At 48.1% G+C, this 23382-nt stretch overlaps 1 protein-coding gene across 1 annotated transcript; it reads right to left on the bottom strand.

The window, feature by feature from the left end:
• Positions 1–533: 533 nt before the first annotated feature.
• Positions 534–17827, bottom strand: LOC131289681 (protein doublesex-like). Its single transcript, XM_058318978.1, has 2 exons — positions 17332–17827; positions 534–592 (listed from the first exon to the last, which is right to left on the bottom strand). The coding sequence occupies exons 1-2, from the start codon at positions 17825–17827 to the stop codon at positions 534–536; spliced, it is 555 nt and encodes a 184-aa protein (XP_058174961.1).
• Positions 17828–23382: the final 5555 nt, after the last annotated feature.

Raw genomic sequence — 23382 nt, 5'->3', positions numbered from 1 at the left:
AATATTCCTGCATTTTACGATTATTGCCGTTCTTGAAATTGATGTTCATTATCTCAAGGCAACCACCGGAAATGCACCGGAAGGGAAAACCAGCGAAATCCAACCAAACTACCGCCCAACCGGTGAAGGTCAGCTTCGTCCTTCGTGTGTTCATGTGTGTGTGTGCCGTTTGGAAGTGCGTTTATCCTTGCGTCACATCTACGACACTGCGGGGATGATTGTGGGTGGATTACGCCCCCGACTTTGATCCTACCATTACTTGCCATCGGTGGAATAAAGTGGCAGCAAAAGTCACCCGAGGGTTGCCGAGTCCTCCGTCGTCCTTATGTGACCTACTTACATTCTTCCCCAGCGGACAACTGGCCCTACCGGATGCCATAGTAATCATTACAAAAAGGGAAGGAAAAATCTAAAACTAAATCCGGCGCGCGGAAAAGCGTGCGGGCCCGCCCGGGTTCATTTCGCCGCCGTCAATCAGTTTCTAATTGTGCTAGGTCAGTGTCACGGTCTCGAACATTGTTATCGTTTCTGACTCACTGCGCATTGACGATGGCGAACTCGTCGACTGGCCCAACGGTAGCAAATACAGCAACTGCCGGCGCGGAAAAACGTTTGTCCGATGGAGCAAGTGTGAGAGCGCACGATGGAGCGAAGCCGGGATAAAAATCAAAAATTCATTTTTGGATTTCAGAAAAATGACATATGTTTTCTTAAACTACAAGATGAAACTAAGAAATGACCCAAAAACTAGAGCCCCCGTTCTTCCAGGTTCTGAGAAACAGCCCGTCAAAGTCAAGATTTGTGAAAATATTGCGTGAAAAATTGAAAAAAATCCATCAACTTTGAAGGTCTGTAACTCCTATAGTAATGGTCGGAATCGAATTTCAAGTAGAGTTTTGGAAAGCTATATTATCATGCTTTAAAATTGTTGACAGTTTAAGTAAATTGAAATTGAAAGTCACAAAATATTAAGCATTGTTTCGCATAACTCTATGAATTTTTTTCAATTTTCTGTCTTTAACCTTACGCCATCGCTAAGGATTGTGAAAGATTGTAATATGATGCATACCCACTTATAGTCTAGAATGTTTTGTAACAATAAATGATAGGTTTTTTTGCGCATACGCGCGCATCTGTACGTCATTCTGTACTTTATATGTGAAGCTTATAGTTTATCACCTACTAGGCGTCTCCATCATGCCATATGCAGCATCATGTGTGGTAAGAAATATATGAAATTGTCATTCAATCAAATATAGGTAGATGATCGTATCGTTAAAATGTGAAGCAGGGTAGTGGTTGAACATCACGTGAAAGGGAAAAGACAAGCCAAGTCAATGGCAAAGAATGAAATTTGGTTTGGCTTGCTTTGAATGTATTAGGTCGCTTTTTCTTGTTCTTCAGCTCACAAACTCATCTGTTTATACCCAGAATTCCTCGGAATAATGTACCCTACACTAACATTTTGTTCTGTTTGTACCCTTACCTGTAAAAGTTGAAGTTAATCTTCAAGAGTTGGTGAATCACACTGCATGTAGAATAATTGAAATGCAAAAAGCAGAAATCTTGCGGCACCTTTCATCTTCTTTGTGTGATTCACTAAGCGTCGTATTATTGCGCTCGTGGGGCATCGACGGATCTAGTAGACACAGCATATACAATCAACCGGTTCATGGTTCCGGAGAAAATACTGCATCAGACAGTGATTTACTAGTATCGGCGTTAACGCCTATCCGTCTTTCGTTCATTAGTGACGATTCAGGTATCATCTGGATTAACTTGATGCCACAAAGTGTAAGGTTTTGCAGGCCAATTGTTATCGAGATTGCGAAAGAGTCAAAAGATAAAGTTATACAAACAGTAGACGAAATCAAAAGCCAAATAGCCAGGTTAGTTCCTTATACAATTAAGCTAAATGAAACAAGTTATGTGGCAGTAAACTATTCATATTACATGAGTTTAATTGATGGAAAAATATTGGCATATTTAACCGACACTCTGTCTATGCAAACATGTTGTATATGTGGTGCAAAACCAATAGAAATGAACAGTGTAGAGCACTTAGAATAGAATCCTGAGAATTTATATTATGGAATATCTCCACTGCACTGTTAGATGGATTTTTCGAATGCTTGCTCCACATTTCGTACAGAATTGGATTTAAAAAATGGAAGGTTACTAAAAAATATAAAAGCAAGTATAATGATCGAAAAAAAATGTATTGGAGAAAAAAATTTAAAGTAGATGAACCAAGGCAAATGGGTGGAAATAGTACGACGGGAAATGTTTGTCGTCGGGCTTTTTCAAACATAGAAAAATTGAGCGATATTTTGCAAATAGAAACAGAACTTATAGAAAGGTTTAGAAATATTTTAATAGCCATTAACTGTTCACAGCCTTTAAATCCAAAAACAATTAGTATATGTTGCAAAGACACATACATGTTTTACATCCATCATTACAATTGGTACAAAATGCCTTCTACTGTCCACAAAGTTCTTGCGCATGTAATTGTCCCAGCACCATTGGGATCCTTAGGAGAGGAAGCAGCAGAAGGTAGAAATAAAATATAAAGAAGGGATAGAAGAGAACACGTCCGTCAAATGTAACGAGAATTCAATATTAAAGACATTTTTATGAGAGCATTAAAATCATCCGATCCATACATTTCAACAATATCTCTGGCTAAATTGTTTAAAAATATAGATAGATTACAGCTCCTCAAATAGTAATAGTCCCTTGCCAATTCAAAACCAAGAAGATAATGGTACAAGTTCAGAATATTCAGATAGTAGCTCTTCGTTAGGAGACGTTATGTCCGCGTTAGATGCTTTGAATATCAATTATATTCCAGATGACAATATTTTGAATGAAAGTTTGTAGTAAATTTAGTTTGTTTTGTATCAAACTTAAAAAAATCTTTAAGTTAATATAAAAAAGAAAATTGAAAAAATAATGCACCCATAGAAAATTCCTAAAATTTGTGGATTTTGTAGCGCCACCTGGCGGGAATGTCCTGAAACATCATAATTGCATGTAATATAATAGTATTACACGATATTACAATGAAAAAATTGCAAAACATTTGATTCCGAATTTTATCCCGTCAATTTGCTCTTTTTGCTCCATAGTGGAGCGGCCGGGACAAAATAGGCTGTCAGTCGTCTGTGCCGGGGGTAGGAAAAATCCGGGCACAGAGGGAAAAAGGGGTGGGTGGTGCAAGCGAGCCAGTTATTCCCGGTTTGTTCTCACTTCGAGTGTGAAATTGATTTGAAACTGGAAACGTGCCCGTGTCTATCATTTCATTATGAAGGGTTTGCTTTTTTCCTTTCTTATTTTCTCGCCTTCGGCCCGCATTCTACCGGCATCAAATGAAGCCGCCCAAGCCAGAACGAACCTCCCCCCAGCACACAGGGGCAATCGCACATACATACAAACACAGCAACAGTGCTTTCGCTTCGGGTTTCCTTCCAAGGTGTTGGGTTGGTGTTTCTATTATTATTATATTTAATGCTGTTTACTTCCACCCAGCCCGTCGGTGGGGCTTTTCCGGTACATTGGACTCCTACCGTTCGCTGTGTTTCCGTGGCGTCAGCTTTTCCTCCCGTCCCGTCCCGTCCCGTCCCGTCCCGTCCCGTCGCAGCCCCGGGCCCCATTACAAACATATCGATTACGATATGGGCTTTCTCGCGAACAACACCGATAAGTGACGACGATAAGGGTGAAACCATCCCTCCCGTGGAGAGAAAGAAATAGAGAGCGAGAGAGAGAGAGTGAGAGAGGTAAAAAGTGAGGGAGTTATTTGCCATGGGAGGAAGTTTTCCAGGACCGATCCAGGCATGAAAATGGTCGGATTTGTCGGTCGGTCGGCGGTTTCGGCGGCGATGACGCTTGCACGGGGAAGGGGGTTGGTCGGGTTGTTATTTGATAAGGCAATTTTCTGCGCTTGTGCTCTATCGTTGCCATATAGCCAAAGATCCCATGCATGCATCAGGGCCGGTCGTTATGCACGCCAAGGTCAGCCCGCTCTCGTCGTCTTTTTTGAGGCCGTGCGAAGGGGAGGGAAAATGAAAATATTGCCAACGCTTTTGCCGGAACGATTTCCGGGAATCTGGAAGGCAACTTTGAAAGCATCCCCGCAACGACACCAAGGCAAACGCATCCGCCGGTTACTCGGTACGATTCCGTATCAAACGGGGGTTTTTTGATTGCCAGAGCATCGATTTATGGACAGATGGAAATATCGTCCGGGAAAAGCGTTTGCTTCGTGATATTGAGGCAAAACTCCCCTCGAAAGAGAGCATCTTTAGCGGGTTCCTTTAAATTCAGTTTTGGAATTTCCTGTAAAACGTTATGTCGGATTCAGATGAAACGTCCTTGCGATGACTGAATGAATTCACATTAAGAATCTCAATTGACTTTCAGAGGCTGGAAAAATTACCCATGCTTCCTTGGAGAATTTCTGTAAAAGAACTCAGAAAAAAGAATGTTTCTATCGTAAAATAAAGAACAATTAACTAACAAATCGGCAAGAGAACAAAGGATCAATAAGTCCAATGCTTTCTTAAAGTTGTTGTTCATCGGCAATTGTTGTTTGTTGAACCCCACGACGGAGCCAACACCCTCCAGCTGAGCCAATATTATATTCACACTCATTACAAGCAAAAAAAAAAGTGCAACCCATACATCTCCGGCGGCTTGTTTGCGTTAAACTCATTAATTTCTGCCAAATTGTTTGTCCAACAACTCTTTCGTCTCGCCTTGACAAGGATGATCGGACGTGTTAATTCCTTCTGACAGCCAGAGGTCCTACTCCCTCCCCCCGTCCCCACGATCATGACGTTCAGACGACGTGCGAAAGCCAGTATTGATTCAACACCATCGTTAATTTAAAGCAAACACATGTCGCACCACTTCGCTTTCTTTCGCGATACTAATGAGGCCGGACCGGGGTAAGATCACCTCCGAACGGGGAAGCCGAGAAAGGACAGCATTTACGGAAAAAAGTTGACTCACCAGCTCCTTGCGAACCGATCGGTTCGGTTCCGATCACGCCGTGGTGGGCCACGGTTTGGGGCGGATCCGACTTAATATGCGCAGCACGCATTGTTCCGAAAGGGCTTTCGACTCTCGGCGGTGCTAATGTTACATTCCCACCGCGTGCCTTTTGGCGGTGTGTGTGTGTGTTCCACCAGAATCTCCGAAGGGAAACAGGGCCCGGCCGGTTGTTATCGGAGTTCCAACCACGATGGAGGGGAAACGATGCATCATGATTCGCCCTTTTCCTCGCCGGTTTTTCACGATCGTCCTTCATGATCGCCAGGGTTGGGTGGCTTGGGTTCGTTTGCATTCAGCAACAACAGCGAAGGCGGTGTCGGATAGACGCGAAGCATTTAAAAACCAATTGCGAATAAAGCCGTAACGCGCTCGTCGTGCATCGGGCTGCCGTTTAGCCTCGCGGCGATGTTATTAGCTCGGATGCCAATTTTCCTACGCTCCACCCAACGTGCCGGGAGAGACGGTAAAATCATCATCATCGTCGGCGCAGACCGGAACTTGGCACCAGCGAAGGCCACCAGCTATGACGGAAGAGTCCTTTCATGGAAAAACGCGGCAGAAGGTCGATCGTAATGGGCGTAAAAGTTGTTCGGTTCCTTTGGAAGGCGAGGTTTCATGTGAAAATACCTCAAAATCCGCTTCGCTGAAGATTCTGCTGAGCAGAGCCACGACAGACGAACAAGAGAACCGAATGAGGCTTTACTTTCTTAAGTCACTCGATCAAGTTCAATCAATTTAGCGACTGTATGATCACGAAAAGTGTACTCAAGTTCAATGCCAATGAAGTTTAATGGCTTAATAAAAAAAGCTGAAAATAAAAACAACTTGCAGGTCATTCTCGAATCGCATTCGTTTCGAGTGTCACTTTCCAAATATAAGATCTTAAAATAATATTGATCGAGTGATGTTTACAATTGAGAAGCGTGAGTCTTGACGAGAAATCCTTCGCCATAAATACGTTTCGCTGCGAAAACATTCCAACCTGGCGTCTTTTAACAACTTTGTGCTCAATGTTACAAGCAGTGCGTTTTCGTTGTACAACATTTAACATTTATTTGAGCACCATGTTCAAGCAGCTGCAGTTGCTGTATCGAGCAGAAAGCGTACAACCGCAACGTTTGCTTTAGCATTTCATTTTTTTACACTTTTAAACCACTACACCGGGCACAAATTCTCACCCATACAACCAAACCGAACGTTGCAAACCACAATGGGGGCCTGACATTTATTTACTGTTTCATACGATTTCAATGATAAATCGCAACCCCCAACCTGAACTTGACCCTTTGCCGTGCATACCAACTTCGTCGAGAGGCCATTTTCTGTTCGATTCTCGTCGGGAAAGCTTTGCGCTCCAGTTCCCCCACAACATTGGCCGGGTTTTTTGTGGTCACTCAAAATTCATCTAACGACCGAACCGAACCACTCTCGCATCCCACGAGCAACCGCCGTTCAGCTTTCGAGGGAGGGAACGATCACATTTTCCAGCCTCCAACCGGCCGCGCGGGTGCGCGACGAAAAGCGCTAAGAAAATGTTTCCCCAGCCCTCTAGCTGATCCGGTGCGCTCTTACAAGAAATAAAATACTCCGCACAACATTGATCATGCATCACGATTGGTAAATACAACAATCGCCGAGTAAGGGGAGCAGAGGGTGTCCGGGCCTCCCCGTTCCCTTCGGTTGGTCCAAGATCGGGCAGGTGGAGATGAAGGAAGGGTGCAACGGATTCGCCCGTGCACAAGAACGGAGTTGACGGCGCAAGAAATGAATCAATGCGCGGAGCAAAAAAAAATGAAAAACAGGTTTATTAGCTTTACTGTTTTTGAGCCTTTGCTCTGTGGGCTTTTTTTTCTTCCTTCTTCAAACCATCACGTTCTGAAACGGCAAAAGTTGCAGCAACAGCAGCGAGTTGCTTCGTACGATTGTACGAGAAACAGAGAAAAAAAAAACACACAACAACAAACTTTTGCGACGTCTTCGGCCAACAGAGCTAGACACAGCACGGCCCGAAAGCCTCGGCGCAGCACAGAAGCTGCAAGCAAAGGTCGAACCTCCAGTCGAGTGGCTCGGTCCGGGGATCGCAATTGTGTGTGATTTGTGAGGAGAAAAATGGAGTGATCGTCTGGAGTGAATTGAAAGGGGCGGGGGGGAGGGACGGATGGGCGCGGTGCCACGATGTGGGAAGAGGGCAGATCGTGAAGTCGCTGCTGGAATGCTTACAAGCGGGGAAGGGCCAACCTCCCTCCGAAACCGAACCTTCCGAAGGGAAAAGGTTAATGATCGTAACGGGGTGGCATTATCACCACATTTGGTGCATTTGGCCGATGGCGGCAGATCGTTGCATCCCTCAGGGCCGGTTTTCCCTCCCGAAAAAAGCAGAAAAGCAACGCACCGCCAAGGTGTCGCAAGGAATTTGAAGTGAAAGCAACATCCCTGCGACCGCGAGCGTGGAAGTGCCGTTTAATTGACTTTATTAATTCTTGACGGAAGAAGGAAGAATTCAACATTAATTCATTTTACAATGAGAGAGCTTGAATGGGACCTTTCCTTCCCGAAACACTTCGGACGGTCGAGCAGCAGAAGACATCTCGAGCAATGACAAAATGAAAAACCTCGAAGGGAAATTTCAAAAAGGTTTCCTGACCAACGCCAAAGGTCGCTGCCAACGTTGGGCGGGTTTCGGTTCGGTTCTTGTTTTCGCTCTTCACCACCTTCAAACGTTGGACTCGTTCCAACAATTTCGCGTACTCAGCTATTTTGTCGCCGACCGTGGCAAAGGGAGTGAGATGAACCGAAGGAACGGGGGAAAAATGCCAAGAGGATACTCAGAACGATCTTACGATGCAACGAGAGAACGCAACGGAACTCCTTCACCAGCACCACCAACAACAATAAGAGCAACCGTTCGCGTTATGCATGGCGAAGATAAAGGATTTCTTGTGTCTTGTTGGTGCATTTCCTCCCGCTGTTGTTTTTTTTCCCGGGCCGTGTAGTGTATTGACCAACCTTAAACCGAATTATACTGATTGCTGGCCGATGGCGAATGTGGATGCAGGCGGACATGCGTCGCAAAAAAAAAAGTAAAGTAGAATAAAGTAAAACAGGACCACTCATACGACATGCGATCATCAGGCGGCGGACCGGCGGCGTCGAATTTGTTCGTCACGGCAGCCGATGCCACGCGGGATGATTGATTACTTTTCCGTAACGCATCTCCCGAACAACCAACTTGTGGGTCTGTGTGTGTATGTGTGTGTGTGTGTGTGTTAGTCTGCAGTCGACGGAATAATTGCGTGTGCGATTATTACAACCGAAAAGGGGCTCATTTCGGGGTTAGCCGCCATCGGAGATGATGATCGTGCGTCTTGGAGCGAGTGATAAGACAACGGGACCAGTCCCGAGGAAAGGAAAGCGCGGTTCGAAGTTGAAGAAATTCATTTCGACAGCTTCGAGGAAGGTAAACAAAATGGAAACTAATTTAACAAATGCTCTTAGCGCCACCGATCCCCGGCTGTACGCTAGGGGTTGAAGGTGCACCTGCGCGGAGTTCGACGTGACACCGGGGAGTAATTGTCCTCTCGGAAACAATTTACCAACCCCGGGAAGCAAAACCGCAAACCCGAAGCGATCATGCAGAATCTTATTATCGTAATCTGCTGTCTTAAGACTCGGACTCCAAGCACGACGCAAACAACTTTGTCAATTACGACATCTCCTGAAGACCGTCGAGGGTGCATACACTCCAGTATCGGCGAACCCCAACGCGATACGGAACCATCCTTCATCCGTTTTCGGAGCACCCTGCATCGCGAAGGGGCGTCGTGAAGCGATAAAAACCCGAAAAAAACGCTCCCAACTCACAAGATTATAGCTATTTAATCCATTTATTTCCTCGCAGAACTCGCATTCGAAAGATCAAACGTGACCTTAATCCCTTGCCTCGCGGCCCGCGTTGTTTATTTTGTATGCAGAGATGCAGAGATCCACAAGTGTGTCCGCGGTAAGACCCTCGGCGCTTGATGAGGGTATGCCGTGACGTCTGAAGAATTCGCGACTTCGGGGAGTATTGATGTGTGTGTGTGTGTGGAGAGAGATTAAAAAAGAATCAAAAAGTAGCTCAAAGGCGTCGTCCACCGGTCAACATTGTTGACCCTTTTTCGGAAAGAGATTTCGCAAAAAAAAACCCGCGCTGATGCGGGGCTTCTCCGGGACGACGGAGAGACGTCTGCCAACCGTGACTACTTAGCTGCAGCAGGTACCCCCATCCTGCCCCCACCCAAGGCGCCCACACGCCCTCTCCGATCCTCTCCACCAGCGACTGAAGCCGGTTTAAGGCTCCAACGCGTCCGATTCAAGGTTTTGCTCGGCGCGTCCGGATCCGGAGGGGTTAGTCCTCCCATGGATGTCTCGATCCCTTGTCAAACCCCTTGTGCACCGGGTTGGAGTGGACCGAGCGCAACTGCGAGTGGACAGAAAGCGAACCAAACCAGAAATGAAATAGATCAGACAGCATACAATTATGCTCGTTTTTCGACGCACTCGGCGCAGCGTCTCGGGTGTAAGCTTCGTTTTGCTTCCGACAGCCGACAGCAGTAGAGTCCCAGCCAGCCAAGGAACTCCGCAGCACTGAAGTGGGCGTGAAAGCGTATACACATTGTCGAATGCCGAATGGTTGCCAACGGCGATTCCTCCCCGTCGTCGCTCGGCGCAGAGCGGGGAAAACGTCTGGCGTTGTCTATCAAGTTCACTCCGGTGGAAAACAACTCGCGAGCGGCGGTAAAAAGAGTCCCGATCTCGATAAAGGAGCTGGGCAGGCAGTGTTTTCCGCGAACCTTCCCCGTTCCCCGGGCGGTTGGGAAAATTTGTTATTGCTCTCTATTGCTGAAATGTTGTGCCACAACGCCACATTGACAGTCAATGAAATGCAATAACGTGCGGTAGATTTATGTGCTCGTCCGACGTCTCGGCATCGCTGGCAGGACAGGACGGGATCAATCCGTGGATTTGGAACTACCCCGGATGATCGCTGATGGACAATTGAAGGCACTCCGGGAACCTTCAGCGCTGTCACACGGAGTGAAACCATTTCAAGCGCCAGTGCATTAAATGCATTTGGAGTATGAATCCTGCAGGCAGTGAGATAGATACTGCCTTTAAACCCTTTAAGAGATGGAACACGGGAGTTGCGATTGTCAACCTAGAGAAAGGTATTAGAATTTTGGAACTTAGAATTTAGAAAATAATTCAATATCTGAATATCTTAATATCACAATATCTTAATATCTCAATATCCCAACATAAATTTAGTTCCCACACGCGCTTCCATATGTCTGTTTTAATTATAGAAACAGTTAATGTTTGTATCTGAAATCAATTTTATTTAATTAATTTACATCCACCAAAGGGTTGGTGCCGTTGGAAATCCTGTGAAAACGGTCAACACCAACCGGTATTTTTCCTCCACCCAACCGGTGTATTTAATTGAAACATTATGATGAGTGTTATTGTTTCCTTGCAACCGGAGGTCCGCACCAAAAATGGCGGTAAGCAATGCTCAATCAGCGGTTGGTGACTGCTACGGTCCCTCGGGGACACACTGGATTCCCCGCGATGTCGAAGCTATCGCGTAGATCTGCTGGGTGGAAGATGGTTCCCGTTCTACCCCGGGCTCCCAAACCTCTCTGCCCCTTGCTCCTAAAACCTCGCGTCTAGCACATAAATTAAGCCTCCACTACTAACTGTCGGGCTCCATCCGTCCAGCCATCGTCGAAGCCATTGAGGAAATCACACATACACACACGCACACACAGTTAAACCGTGGCATGTTGTGGTCTTGCCATCCGGTGGCCGCGTGTTCGGCTTGCTGTGCTACCGGTCATTTACAATTGCTAAAATCAATTTGATTGTAAATTTTGTTTCCACGGGTCTCCATTCCTCTCGGTGCCCGCTCCCTTTCGCCCGCCCGCCAGAGGAAAGCACACACATACCCGTACCCGCACCAGTTGCACATTTTCACGTAGAAGTAGAAATGAATCGAATGGCAAATAAAAAAAAAATCCAAATGGGAAGAATACTTCAACCCGGGGACAGCTGCACGTGAAAAACGTAAATAAACATTCCACAACACACGTCCGTGATCGGGATCTTCTTCCACCGGGCCACGTTATACGGGGCGTCCTCCAACCGAAAGGAGGCAAAAACGAACCCGGCAACGACTATTTCGGTCATTCGAGAAACGACAAGGACACCAGAAGAATGATGAGGAGTTTGCAAAAAAAAACACACACACACACCGCGAACTCGTCTGTAGGAGGAGGAGAGGAAACGTTAAACGGGATTCAATACCGAACTGACCGATGGTGTGGAGCCTTTTTTTTGGGAAAATTTGTGCATTTTGTTGCTATCGAACGTTGGAGTTTCCTTGAGCCCTTTTTTTTCGACGCAGTTGGATACCCACACAAACACACCCTCATCGGATGGCGTGGCAACTTTCGGGCAGCAGGCAGTGGGCCGGCGGGGTGGACACGGAAGTGCCGCAGACAAATAACACACGCGTTGATTAAGTGCGACGTGACGCGATGCTCATATTCCAGATGCACCGACGGCGGTGGTCCGACGACGGATATGCATGTATCAATCATCATCGCCACGGCGGTGGCCAGTTGCGTCCATTGTGGTCAGCGCCGAAGGCTGGCTGGGGAGGGGGGAGGGTGAAGACCAGTGCCGTTTGCAGTTGTTGCATTTTATTTATTTTGATTTGCCTAGATGCATCCGTGTAAGCTGACCGGCGGACAAGCCCGTCACAAGACGGACGACGGGAGGATCGAACGTTCGTCTTTGGCGAAGAGAAGGGACGACACGATCGATCGGGGTAACGTGAAACGGCTTCAGGAAAGTCGGTGCATCGTACCGAGCAGCAGGTTCAAGTCAGTGCGCCGCAAAATGCTACCTCAACTTGTTCGCCCCGCGGGGGGAAAACGGGGACGAAAATAGACCGATCTCGGGCGCAACAGTGTTGCGCTTGGTTGCTGGCTGCACATTGGGTGCTAAATTTAGCGGGTGGCACATACACCGCACATGCAGGCAAAGTGCATCGCACAGTTTCGATAATTTTAGTCCCGCGATTGGGAAGCGAAATCGAGCGTTCGCGGACGCGATAGTTGATCATCGAAGTGGACGTCATTCGGCGCACCAGAGAGCCTTCCGAGCGCCCAATTTCGGGGTTCAGTTTCATCGATCATCCATCGTTCGTTGGTTTGTGACAACGAAATACAGAAGTGATCAGAACGAGCCTTTTTGTATCGAAAGGTTAGTGGCTTCGTTCGTGTCTTGAACTTCCCGGCAACAACCTCAACATCGTCTTGTCATCGTCATTTATCCGCCTTAGTCCTCACAACCACCGGTCCATTAGCGGGCAGCAAGAAGCAAGCGCAACCCCTTTTGTCGCCGCTGAATAGACACATTCCGTGTCAACCAGATGTAATCCCGACATGCGCACCCGAACCCGGAAGAACCAGTTTGATGACACTCGGACTCTCTCCCAGCGCGCTCCGCTTAATATCCTTTCCAGTTTCGCGTCTTTGTGTCCACGTCCGTTCCCGTTTCGTGTGCCGTTGGAACGAATTTCGATAATTTGCATACAATAATCAAATTATTCAAATACGCTTTTAATTGAATTCCAGCACTCGCGAGAAAAACGGATCTAAATTACGTTTTAATTTGTAGGAACCGATTGTCTCTCCCCGGGAAGAGGATGCGCGCTCGGGCACGTTCGCCCTGCGGGGAAAAAACAAAACAGGAAGATAAACGAGGAAGGGTAGAAGAAAACGTCAGCTAAGACGTAAGCAGCAACTCACACACACACACACACACACACACACACACACACACACACACACACACACACACATGTGCAAGAGGGCATGAATGAGTTGCTGCGGAAATGCAACGCGCCTCATTTCCATTATCTCTGCTGACGAACTTTTCCCAAAACCCCCCGGTGAAACTGGTCGAAACGGTCAGGACGACTATTAATAATTTTCTAATTAGTCGAAATACCACACGTCACAGAAGTTCCAAAAGAAGTCTCCTTCCCCCTTGGCCCACTCCCCAGCTGAGCCTGTTGCACTTTCGATGCACCACCACTTTCTAGCAGATAATGTCGAAACGTCGGGCACTTCGGGATGATCTTTAAAAGTATTTGCGCGGCGTTCGGCCTTATGGCATCCATCAGAGCTTACTTTTTGACGCGGTTCTCATCAGTCTTGGTTGTGTGTGTGTGTGTTTTTTGCACGTTTCTTGACACTAAGAGTTTGACGCCAAGCATCGTGTGGGAAGAATGATTGCTTTGCAAGAAAATGTAGCTGTCAAAATAAGATTTCAAAATAAACACTCATTGCTATAAACACTCAAAGGGAGGAATCTCACATGCGGACTACAAAATTGTTCCTTCCGATTTATGACACCGGGTAAGGCCTTGATTAAAGTACGCGTACGCTGTACGGTGACCCTTCCGTACCGGATAAGTGTGATATACTTTTGACAAACCCCAACGGGATTGTCGCACAATTGTCTTCCACTGACTCGCACAACCACCACAAAAGAACCCGAAAGGACCCCGGAGGTGTCGGTGATGTAATGCGCGTTTGTGTTTTCACTTCCGAGGTGCGGCCCCGGACCCGCCATTGACTGGCCGTCAGGCGGAACGGGCTTCACAACGGGCGAATTGACCTTTACCGATTAAGGGTGCCAGGTACGGTTAATTCCTTGTCGTGAAATCCGAGGAACGTCTTGTTCGACGTCGTCGGCACCGCTGCCCGGCAGAATGGCAGAACAATCGGATTAAACGCCGCCAAAGCACGGAGGGGGCCTCGCTTTTGTCCGCGATCCTGATGATTGAGATCCTTTTCATTTCGCCACAAGACGCGGACACTGGAGACCCTCTCGGTTCGTTCGGTTGACCACAGATGCAAAAACTCGCTCGTAGAAGTGCATCCCAGCGTGAAATGAGCTCTTCGAGGGGGCCAAAAATGTCGCACGGCGAAATGTGTCCATTAGGGCCACGGCCGGCCTGCAGATCTCTATCGGTTGACGGTAAATGACTCAATCAACACCGTTGCGCGCCCAACGCGACCGGCCGGGCGATGCTGCGACCGAGGATTTATGTGTGGCGTAACCTGAGCCATCACACATTGCCGCTACCACGACAACCGAACGCCGGCCGAGTCGTGGTGTCTCGACCAACGCTGGGCGCGCGTTCTTAGGGACTTTTGCGAACTCGCTCAGTAACTCGAGCGTACACAATTTGGTACGCAAAAACGGCGAGAACCGGTTGCGATCACCCGAAGTGCATCGACCAGCACTGCCAACCACACACACACACACGAGCAAGAAAAAACGACCCAATATGACATTTGATATTGCGCCCCATACGCTCTCGAACGGATCGGAGCGTACACATCGATAGGATGGAGTCCAGGGTAGCGCCAAAAATAAACCCCAACAACCATCGCCATCGAAAACCGGCCGAAGTATGTGTATGTATGCCTGTTCCCATCCACAGCCCATCATAAACGCTCATTTAAGACATTAAGCTGAGTCGCTACTAATGTGCACCTTCCTGTACCGCGCCGAACTCAATCAGCGAACCAGCTAACGAACCTGTCCCTCGATAATGCCACGTAATAAGTGGGTTTCGAAGTACGTACGATCGCGTCCAACCCGCGCGCGGAGATCCTTGGCCACATTCCAGGCCTGACGCCAGGAGTCACAAGTCACCAACCCAAGCGCGCACGTGTGCGGCATATTCGGAGGAGCAGGCAAGACTGGGGTGGAGATCTTGAATGCCTTTTCGGGACACCTTCACCGATTCGAGCGAGAGGGGAGTCGATGATTCTGGCGAATGTAAATCCTCCCCACGGGGACCGAAACGAGAGGTCATTCGCGTGTGAAGCTGCGAAAGATGGGACTACCGGTTGCTGCATGGGACACTGCATGATTTACGATGATGGTTGACACCATAATCAATCAACTGCCAACTAGCGAAACGCATCCTTACAGCCACACGCATCCCCGCCTTCGGTCCGACCCCGACGAACCTGTTCTAGCCTTAGGCCCGTCCGGTGAGTTCCACGAGTTACATTTCCCGCACCGCAAACACTTGCACGGTGTGTCATTTTACCGGGCTGTCCCTTGACACGGAGCCGGTTAGTTCCCGTTCCCCGCCAAGGAGGACTTCTACTTCTAACGACAGTTTTTGCCATCCACGCAGAGAGGGCAAGGAAAACAATTAACCCACACACAACCAATCCCTTGATTCCTCGAAGTTCTGAAGTTCTGTAGTGTCTTTGCTAAGTGTTGCTACTGGCGAAAGGCCTTAAGGCGCCTCTGGCGATTCCGAATTACCACCAAATCGTAGGCCAAGGGGTAGGAGGTTTCGCGCACGATCGCATCAACCCGGACCCCCCTCTGATCCTTCGCTTGACCAACCCTCCTCCTCCCTACGCCAAAAAAAGTACGAACGGAAAGATGCGTACTGATGGCTAATCGTCCTCTCGTGCAGGAAGCAACGCCATTGCCGCCAAAGTGTTTCGGGGTTGCGTGCACACTTTTATTTAGCATACGGAAAAATTTAATCTTTGACTACTCTTGCACTCTACCGCCCACTTCCCTCCACCTTCCCCGCAAACCCCCTTTGGTGCACGGGGGAGGCCAACAGTATAACAAGTAATAATTGCACAAGTGGCCCTAACGTTGAGCGGGCAATTTTGTGATGACCGCTCGACCCGGGTTGTTTGCTCCGTTTGCACACGATGACACCCCGTTTCCCCCGCCCCCTCCCGGGGGCCTTGGAAAAACGTTTCTTACATGTACAATTGTGCAAATACTTGGAAGACAAATACCGAAGGCCATAGGAGCGCTAACGATCCGTAGCTAAACTCCCGATCGCGTACGAATTGGTCTCACATAAACCAAAATTCTGCGCCACGGAAGCCGGATCCCAACACAACACGCCCATTGATTCCCGTTCGATGGGGTGGGACGGGGGAAAATACAACACCCCATTTTTCCCATTGTGTCCGCGTGACAAGCCGTAACACGCGTTCTCTTGTCCTGCCGCTTGTAACGCCGTAATGGTGAGGCGCTCATGGCACTTTTGTGGCGTTGCGCCTAGTCCAGCTCCCCCACGCCGCCAGGACCTGCCTCTCTAGGCGGGCCGCAACCTGCCAGAAATACCTCCTTGTCCGTCGGGATCCACGTCTCTCTGTCTCTCCCGCAGACAGCAACATTCCATTTCTGTATCGTGCCGTTCCTTTCGCGTCCTAATGATTCCGCTACGATGCAACGGGAGAGTGCACTTTGCACGCGGCCAGTAGCGAATGACAAGAAATACCGGTGCGGGCGAGGTCCGGCGGGGGAAGGGCGGCCCCAAAGACGGCGGCGGGACAAGACGCAACGCGGACCGGCAGCAGTTGCTTGAAAGGTTCGCTCGCAGAGAGGTAAATAATTAAATAATATAATTATGGTAATACGATGCGAAAAAAAGGGCTGCTCCGGGACGGGATGGGAAGGAACGGGGGCACGCTGGAAGTGAGACGTAAACGCAAACAGCGTGCAACAGGCAATGTTGGCTAAAGAAACTTAAACGCACACACACACACACAGGCCAGCACATTCCTTGGACGGGCCGCACGCAGAGGGCACGAGGAACAAACAAATGCAGCCGTGTCTCGCATGCGAGTGCAGGAAAGGCAGGAAGAACCGACGCAATAATGCTGCTAACGATCCTCGTTCGCCGGGACGATCTTCCGGAGATGAACGCCTGGTGTCGGTCGAGGCTGAGGCCACTGGCAGACACTCGTAGAAGATTAAACCGGTCTCCGATTCCGGGCAGGAATCGGTGAGCCGCGCAGAACATTGTAAGCGCTTCGGAAGCGTTCATCAGAAAACAATAAAATGTAGCCAGGGCGCGCGTGGGAACGGGTCCTGCCGAGAGGTCCTCGCGTGACGCCTCTTACAACCGGTGCGTGATGGTTCTCGATCTAATTTTCGCGTCTTTTTAAATATGGTGGAGAAAATCTTACACTCTTTCCCATTTTTGAAGTCTGAAGGTTTTGTAATAACATTTGTAAAGTGATCATATCAAATTGAACCCTTAAAGCTTATAGCAGATATGAGAACTTCCTAGTCCCAGTTGGACTAGGTCCAAGAGTACCCAAAAGAATTTTTTTTTGCATGCGTCGGTAGTAATAGAACTTCTGGACTTGGACTTACCTCCCATGTGCTGCGACTCGTGCGGATGAAGCGGTACTCCCGGTGACCGTCGGTGCAGCGTCAGCGCCATGTTGGATGTCCCCGGTGTAGACGCCATCGAGCCGGTGGAGGAGTCGCAGTCGAACGATTTGGGCTGAGAATTATGAATCATATTATGCTTCAGCTCTTTCAGTTCTGACAGCTTTGGTATCTGTATGCTAGCTACCGGCTCCGCTGGTACCTCGCCCTCGTTCAGGGAACGCTGCTCGTCCTGGGTCTGGGCGCGCCGGAGCGCCGTCTGCAGCGCCATCACGCGCTGCCGCTCGGCCGTCAGGCAGCACTTCTCGCAGTGGCAGGTGCGGTACTTGCAGTAGCGCTTGTGCCCCTTCAGCCCGATCTTAAGGCCATGGTTGCGGCAGCGGGCGCAGTTCGGCGGCGTCCGCGGGTTCAGCGAGTTGTTGCACGAGCTGGACGCCCCGCTGCCGTCCGCGCGCGAATCGTACCCGGAGTCGGACATCCCTTCCACCCAGCGGTCCTGCGACACCATCCAAAGTGCACAACGCAACCACGCGCTCGGTGGTTCCCTGCGAGTGTGAGCCGAGAAGCGCCTGGGCGGGCGCTTGCGAACCTTAGTTGGGAAAGATTGACGTAGCGCTGGGATCGCAGAGGGATACCCAAGACTTGTGCCTTCAGCGGGCGTGCACGGTTCCGCTGGGAAAAGTGCTGGATCGACTAGTCGACTAGCAAAACTTCTTTGTCTCTAACTTTCCTCCTAACCAGTTGCTTGCTCCTCCTCTTTATCTCTCTCTTTTAACTCCTCTAACTCTCTGAAATGCTTTATTTTTCCCTTGCTATACTTCTGTTCTTTAGAACACCACGATTCGATCACGCACTGATAGATAGTTGATTAATTATGCACACTAAATGTCAGCCGATCCCGATCGTCGCCGTTGCGTCTGCGTTAATGTCTGTTTGCTTGCTGGGATTTTCTTCTTCCAACTTCGCAACTACCTCTGCTCAGCTTGGATGTTCCCTTCTTCTGGCCTCCTCTGATCTGCCAGTCGGGCCTACACTTGCTACACCTTTGCTGCCGATCTTCACCACTCGATCACCACTGCGCCGAGCACCGCTTGCACCTTGCAGACCGTGGACGACTTTCACTCCGGCTTTGGCGACATTTGGGGCGTCTCAATCAATGCTCAAGCCCGCCACTGCCAAATCGAGCCTGCGTGTGTCACCGAATGCGTTTGACGCTGCCTGAAGTGACATTGTCCCTTTGCAACGATTGCGAAAAAAATTGGTGATGGTTGTGCGGATTGGTGACGGGAGCGGGTCGAGCCCGTGTGAGGCCTGATAGACCACACTAGCTCGCCTTCACCTTTAATTGATTTCTTATGTCCACTCGGTTACGATCGCAGCCCGCAGCCGTTCTGTTGGCGGACGATGTATACGGTTGGTTGTTGAAGAACTAATGCTGGAAGAAGAACACAAAATACGACAGAACTTGTTAGGCACCGGGTCGTATCTCAGCAACGTATCATGCTTATTCAATAAGATTAGGAACATGTGACGAATATTCTATCAAAGCTTATGAACTAACATAAGTTTATTCTGTATTTATTTTGTTTGTTTTATTATTATTCATGAACCAAATCGCGGGTCACTTAAAAAAATTGTAAAATGAACATTATTGTGTTCATTTTTTTACTACTTTAGAATTAAGGTATTCTTTTTAAAATTATGTGCACAAAATATTGTTTCTCTTTAGACACCACAATGATAAGAAATGATATTTACAAATATCTTGAGAAGTTTATAAGTTTCATGATTAAATCAAATCTATTACCAACATACAAGAGAAATGGAAAGAATCCAAACGAATAGTAATGTTGGTGCTGTAGTTGAAATAAAAGTTAGGCAAAAATTTTCTTCTCTTATTCAATGACCCGCTTATAGTTGAGCACGTCGTTATATAAAAATATATTTTTTGAAACGAACAAGTACTTCATTTCAACGGTCTATTTTAGTTAACGTACCAAAAATGATAACACTTGATAGCAGTTTAAAAATGTCATTGCTATAATTGAAATATTGTAAAATTTCAAATATTGATCAGGGATGTACCTAAAAAAATTAGAAAATATCTTTACCAATGGAATTTGAAGCTTCCACTGACATTTTGTTTTTAACATACCATGTGGTATACCCAAATACAAATACAAATATGGCGACTTCGAGTTAAGACCGTCTACGTTCCGTAATTAAGATAACACCGACCTCGTGTCGTGCAAATTCAAGTTAAACCACAGTGATCAAAGTTAAAGTTAAATTGTCTATAATGAATTTCTTTTTTAAGGTAGACATGATAAAAACCCGCGATAAGGAATTTTCGCAGAATTTTTTTTCAACTCACCCCGATTATTTGACGGCTGGCAAAGATTATTAGTACAGTTTTAATCTTCCGCACACTAATGGAACATAGAGCACTTTACACTTTCATTTGCACAATACTCGACGGGTTCTAGAAGCGACCGTTCAATTAGTACTGTGTTACAAACTTCGATTATGTTACTTTATCCTTTCTCTTCCACTCTGCCGGACAGCACTCTGCCGGGTAAAATCACACAATTTTCACTGTGAAATACAGTTTGATGAGAAAAAAAACCCTATGCACACACAATCGAGAAAAAAAATCACACACTGGCACACATACACACACACATACACACAGTCGGTAGAAAAACTGCCGCTAGGCTAGCGCAAGCTCCATGTCCTGCCGCAACATGAAGGTTGCACTTTGCACTTGGCGGCTTTCCTCGAATCGAAACCGAACGACCGACGACAAAAGCCACGCGAAAGGACCACCTTCACCCTCTCCGCCAACACCGGACGAGGGACGTCTTCCTGGGTTCAACCACACAATCCTTCCCACGTGTAACCGGGGTTGACCGTTGGTGGTGATTTTTGTGCTTCCGTTTTTCCACTTTCCGAGTGCGAGTCCGGACAGTTTGTCGACGCTGTTCGTGTGCGAGTTCCCCCGAGTTCGTTTGCGTTTTTCTTCGCTCGCGTTCAAGCCAAAAACACGTGCGCGATGCGATGGCCGCCACCCTGCGCTTTCCGCCGGGTTTCCCGGTGGGTAGCCTGATGTTCTACGATAGCAGTCGTTATCAGCATAACATGATCGCGGCCACGCCGGAGCTATTTATCTGTTCGACGATGCCAGTCCGGCTGTGTCCGTCCGTCCGTCCGTCCGCTCCCCGTGCCCACGTTGCGTCTTTGCGTGGCAGATTACCGGCACTGGGAGCGCATTGAACAAATTAAGCGGCGAATCGTTTTATCCGCCGGTTTCGATTCACACACGCGCCCGTTATCGGTATTTTCACATTCACAACGACCAGCCGCCCACGAGCCGCCGGTGGATGGAGAGCGGGGGTAGAAATCGCGGCCGGATAAAAAAAAGGTATTCAAGAAACAACATCAACAACACGCGCGCCACAACGGAGAGTACGCACACACACGCTGGGCATGGGGCGATTACACTTTGTTTGGGTTGTCACGTAAGTGGATGTGGATAAAAGTTTTTTAAATAAAACCGCGACCTAAGTTCCAAGACGGTTCTAAAGATGACTTATGGACGGGTGGAGCGCGTGCTTAGTACTGGCTGATGTCCCTCACATAGAAAACTACACTTTAGACCACCGGCGCCCGATGTTGTACCCTTCGAACAAGTAGGCTATGATCGTTGGAATAAACAAGTCCTCGCTTCGGTTGAATCTGCTCGAAACAAGTTGCACTGCGTCGTAATCTCGAATCTCGCCACTTACTTTGGAACCGCCCGGGGTTCAACTTCACTTCACTTCACCTTGGCACAGGAAGCACCTAGAAGCGCCAATATTCCACTCCGGAACAATCTCTCATTCAGCGTAGGGGAGCCAGTTGCGTTGCGGAGGCGATGATGCTTCGAGAAGACGATGCGAACGACACGACGGTAGAAACGGAACTGCAGCTTGCGAAGTGCATCGACGGCGACGACAGCACGACAGCGAATGCAACAGAGTTGTGCACGGACTCGCCGCCTCGACTGTCGGTGGAGACGTCATGCGCCCTGTCTCGCTTGCGCTCGCTGACCTTTCGCCTTGTCTCGCCTTGGAATGCCTTCCTGCTCGGGCGCTCGGTTGAGATCGACTGAAACTCGCGCTCCACAGCCGCGACGGTGTACGGTCGTGGTACCAACACACGCCGGCAAACCAGTCGTACCCTGCACCGGTGTGTGTGTTTGTGTGTGTGTGTGACTGACACACATACACGCTTGCACTAAATATCGCCAACCGCGATGATGGAGCGCAGCGTTTACTTACGCGACAGAGGCGCACGACTATATCGAAGCTCCCCACAAGAGTGTTCGTGTATTGGTGTGTGAGGGTGTGTGAGTGATCCTTACCACCACCCCCCCCCCCCCCCCCCCCCCGCAGGAGATGCAACCCCCTCGCGCAGCGTGATCCCTTTCGCGAGAGTTTCCGCGAGTTCCGCGCGATTTATTCGCGAGAGAACACGTGTGCGATCGCGCGCGCGTCTCCACCACTGACTTTTACCAACACAATGCAATCATCCCGAAACATACTCACACACACAGACGCGCACGCTAGTAATAGGACGGGAAAGGTGTCGTATTACTGCGGTGACGGTATTTACGCGTCAGAAGAGGATGGCGCGCACCGGACCGTCTTCCGCGTTCTCGCGTCCTTCTAGCTGCGAAGATCTTTGGCGTCCGACGACGACGTGGTTTTTCTGCTGAGGCCCGTGTGGCCAGCCCCTTAGCAACCGTACACCGAAGAAAGTGTGTGACAACGGCGAGCGCGGTACGGTATAATCGGGCATGTAATGAACCGCGAGGGCTGCAGAGTGTCCTTCCCTTCGGTTCGGTTTTCTGCTTTATTTCCCTTTCACGCCTTTCTCCGTGGGCGACGCTCCGCAGGATCAAGTTTCCAGGCGGCTAGGGCATAACCAGCAAACCGGCAGGAGTGAAGAAGCTGAAGGATACGACAAATTGCGCCACAGCTTCCTGCTGGTGGTGAGGTTTGACACAGTATCACCGTACGAAATCGACTGTACAAACCCAAAAAGCCACCGAACCGATTGGGATTCCGTTCTCGTTCCGATGTTAGGGCTACTTGGGGCACTGCAAACCAACGATACCAAATATTTAGTTACCGAAGGAGCTTTTTCAAATATGATTTTGTTCGCTGAAAACTTGGTTAACGCGAAGGTAAAATCAATTGTTGAATCGTCATTGTTGTCTTAGCTTGTGCGCCGCACGTCAAATCCGTCTCCCGTCAACAAGGTGGTAAGACGGTACAAAACAGTTAAATTGCAAGAAATTACATTCAAATAACATCGATGTAAAATTTATCCATTCTCTGAAATTTATTTTTTGACGTACTTAAACTACTTTGACACACAAACTAATTCTGTCAATAAATGTTGAAATAAACAGAATCAGCCGGGAAAAGAGTTCTTTTGTATAAATGAGAGTTGAATTGAGCGTTATAAAAAGTACACCAATCATGGCTTGATAAATGTCTATTTAACTGCCTCGAAATGTTGAAATAGACTAAACATGGGTAAATTTTAATATTTGAATGTTTAATTTTAATTTGAATGTTTAAATTTTAAATATTATCATAGAGGTCATGCATTTTTTAGGAATATTTTCTTTGCCGCTATACATTTAAATGCGTTTTTTGGCTTTGTTGTGTGTATTTACCCAATTTCCCCTAAATTATTCAATTACCATGTTTGCAAATTCAAGTAGCTCCACCATTTGGGTTTCAAAGCAGGATTGCCTTGTGGGTACATTTTTTAAACTTTTTGGTGTTTATGTGTGTGTAGCTGTTCGACGGTGTGTTTTACTCAAGAAATGCAATTGATTTTTGATCCCCGTCCTATCAGAGGCGGCTTTTGCAGCGGAAAGGTGATGTTGACCCGAATCCCCCCAGCACACACGTGTTGAATGTTGTCGCTGATAAGCGGTGATTTCGCGAACGCATGCTATCTCGCATGGGTCGACTTCTT

Source organism: Anopheles ziemanni, chromosome 3 (genome assembly GCF_943734765.1).
Source record: "Anopheles ziemanni chromosome 3, idAnoZiCoDA_A2_x.2, whole genome shotgun sequence".
NCBI classification, from domain to species: Eukaryota; Metazoa; Arthropoda; class Insecta; order Diptera; family Culicidae; genus Anopheles; species Anopheles ziemanni.
Note: the sequence above shows the minus strand (reverse complement) of the source record. Positions and strands in the feature narration are given on the sequence as shown.

What these genes read in the sequence shown, in the direction of transcription:
- LOC131289681 (XM_058318978.1), bottom strand. Translation starts at nt 17,827, where the DNA reads ATGTCCGACTCCGGGTACGATTCGCGCGCGGACGGCAGCGGGGCGTCC. An exon ending in CGAGTCGCAGCACATGGGAG is followed by an intron (nt 593 to 17,331) that starts GTAAGTCCAAGT and finishes CCGCGCCGGCAG; the next exon opens with TTGCTGTATTTGCTACCGTT.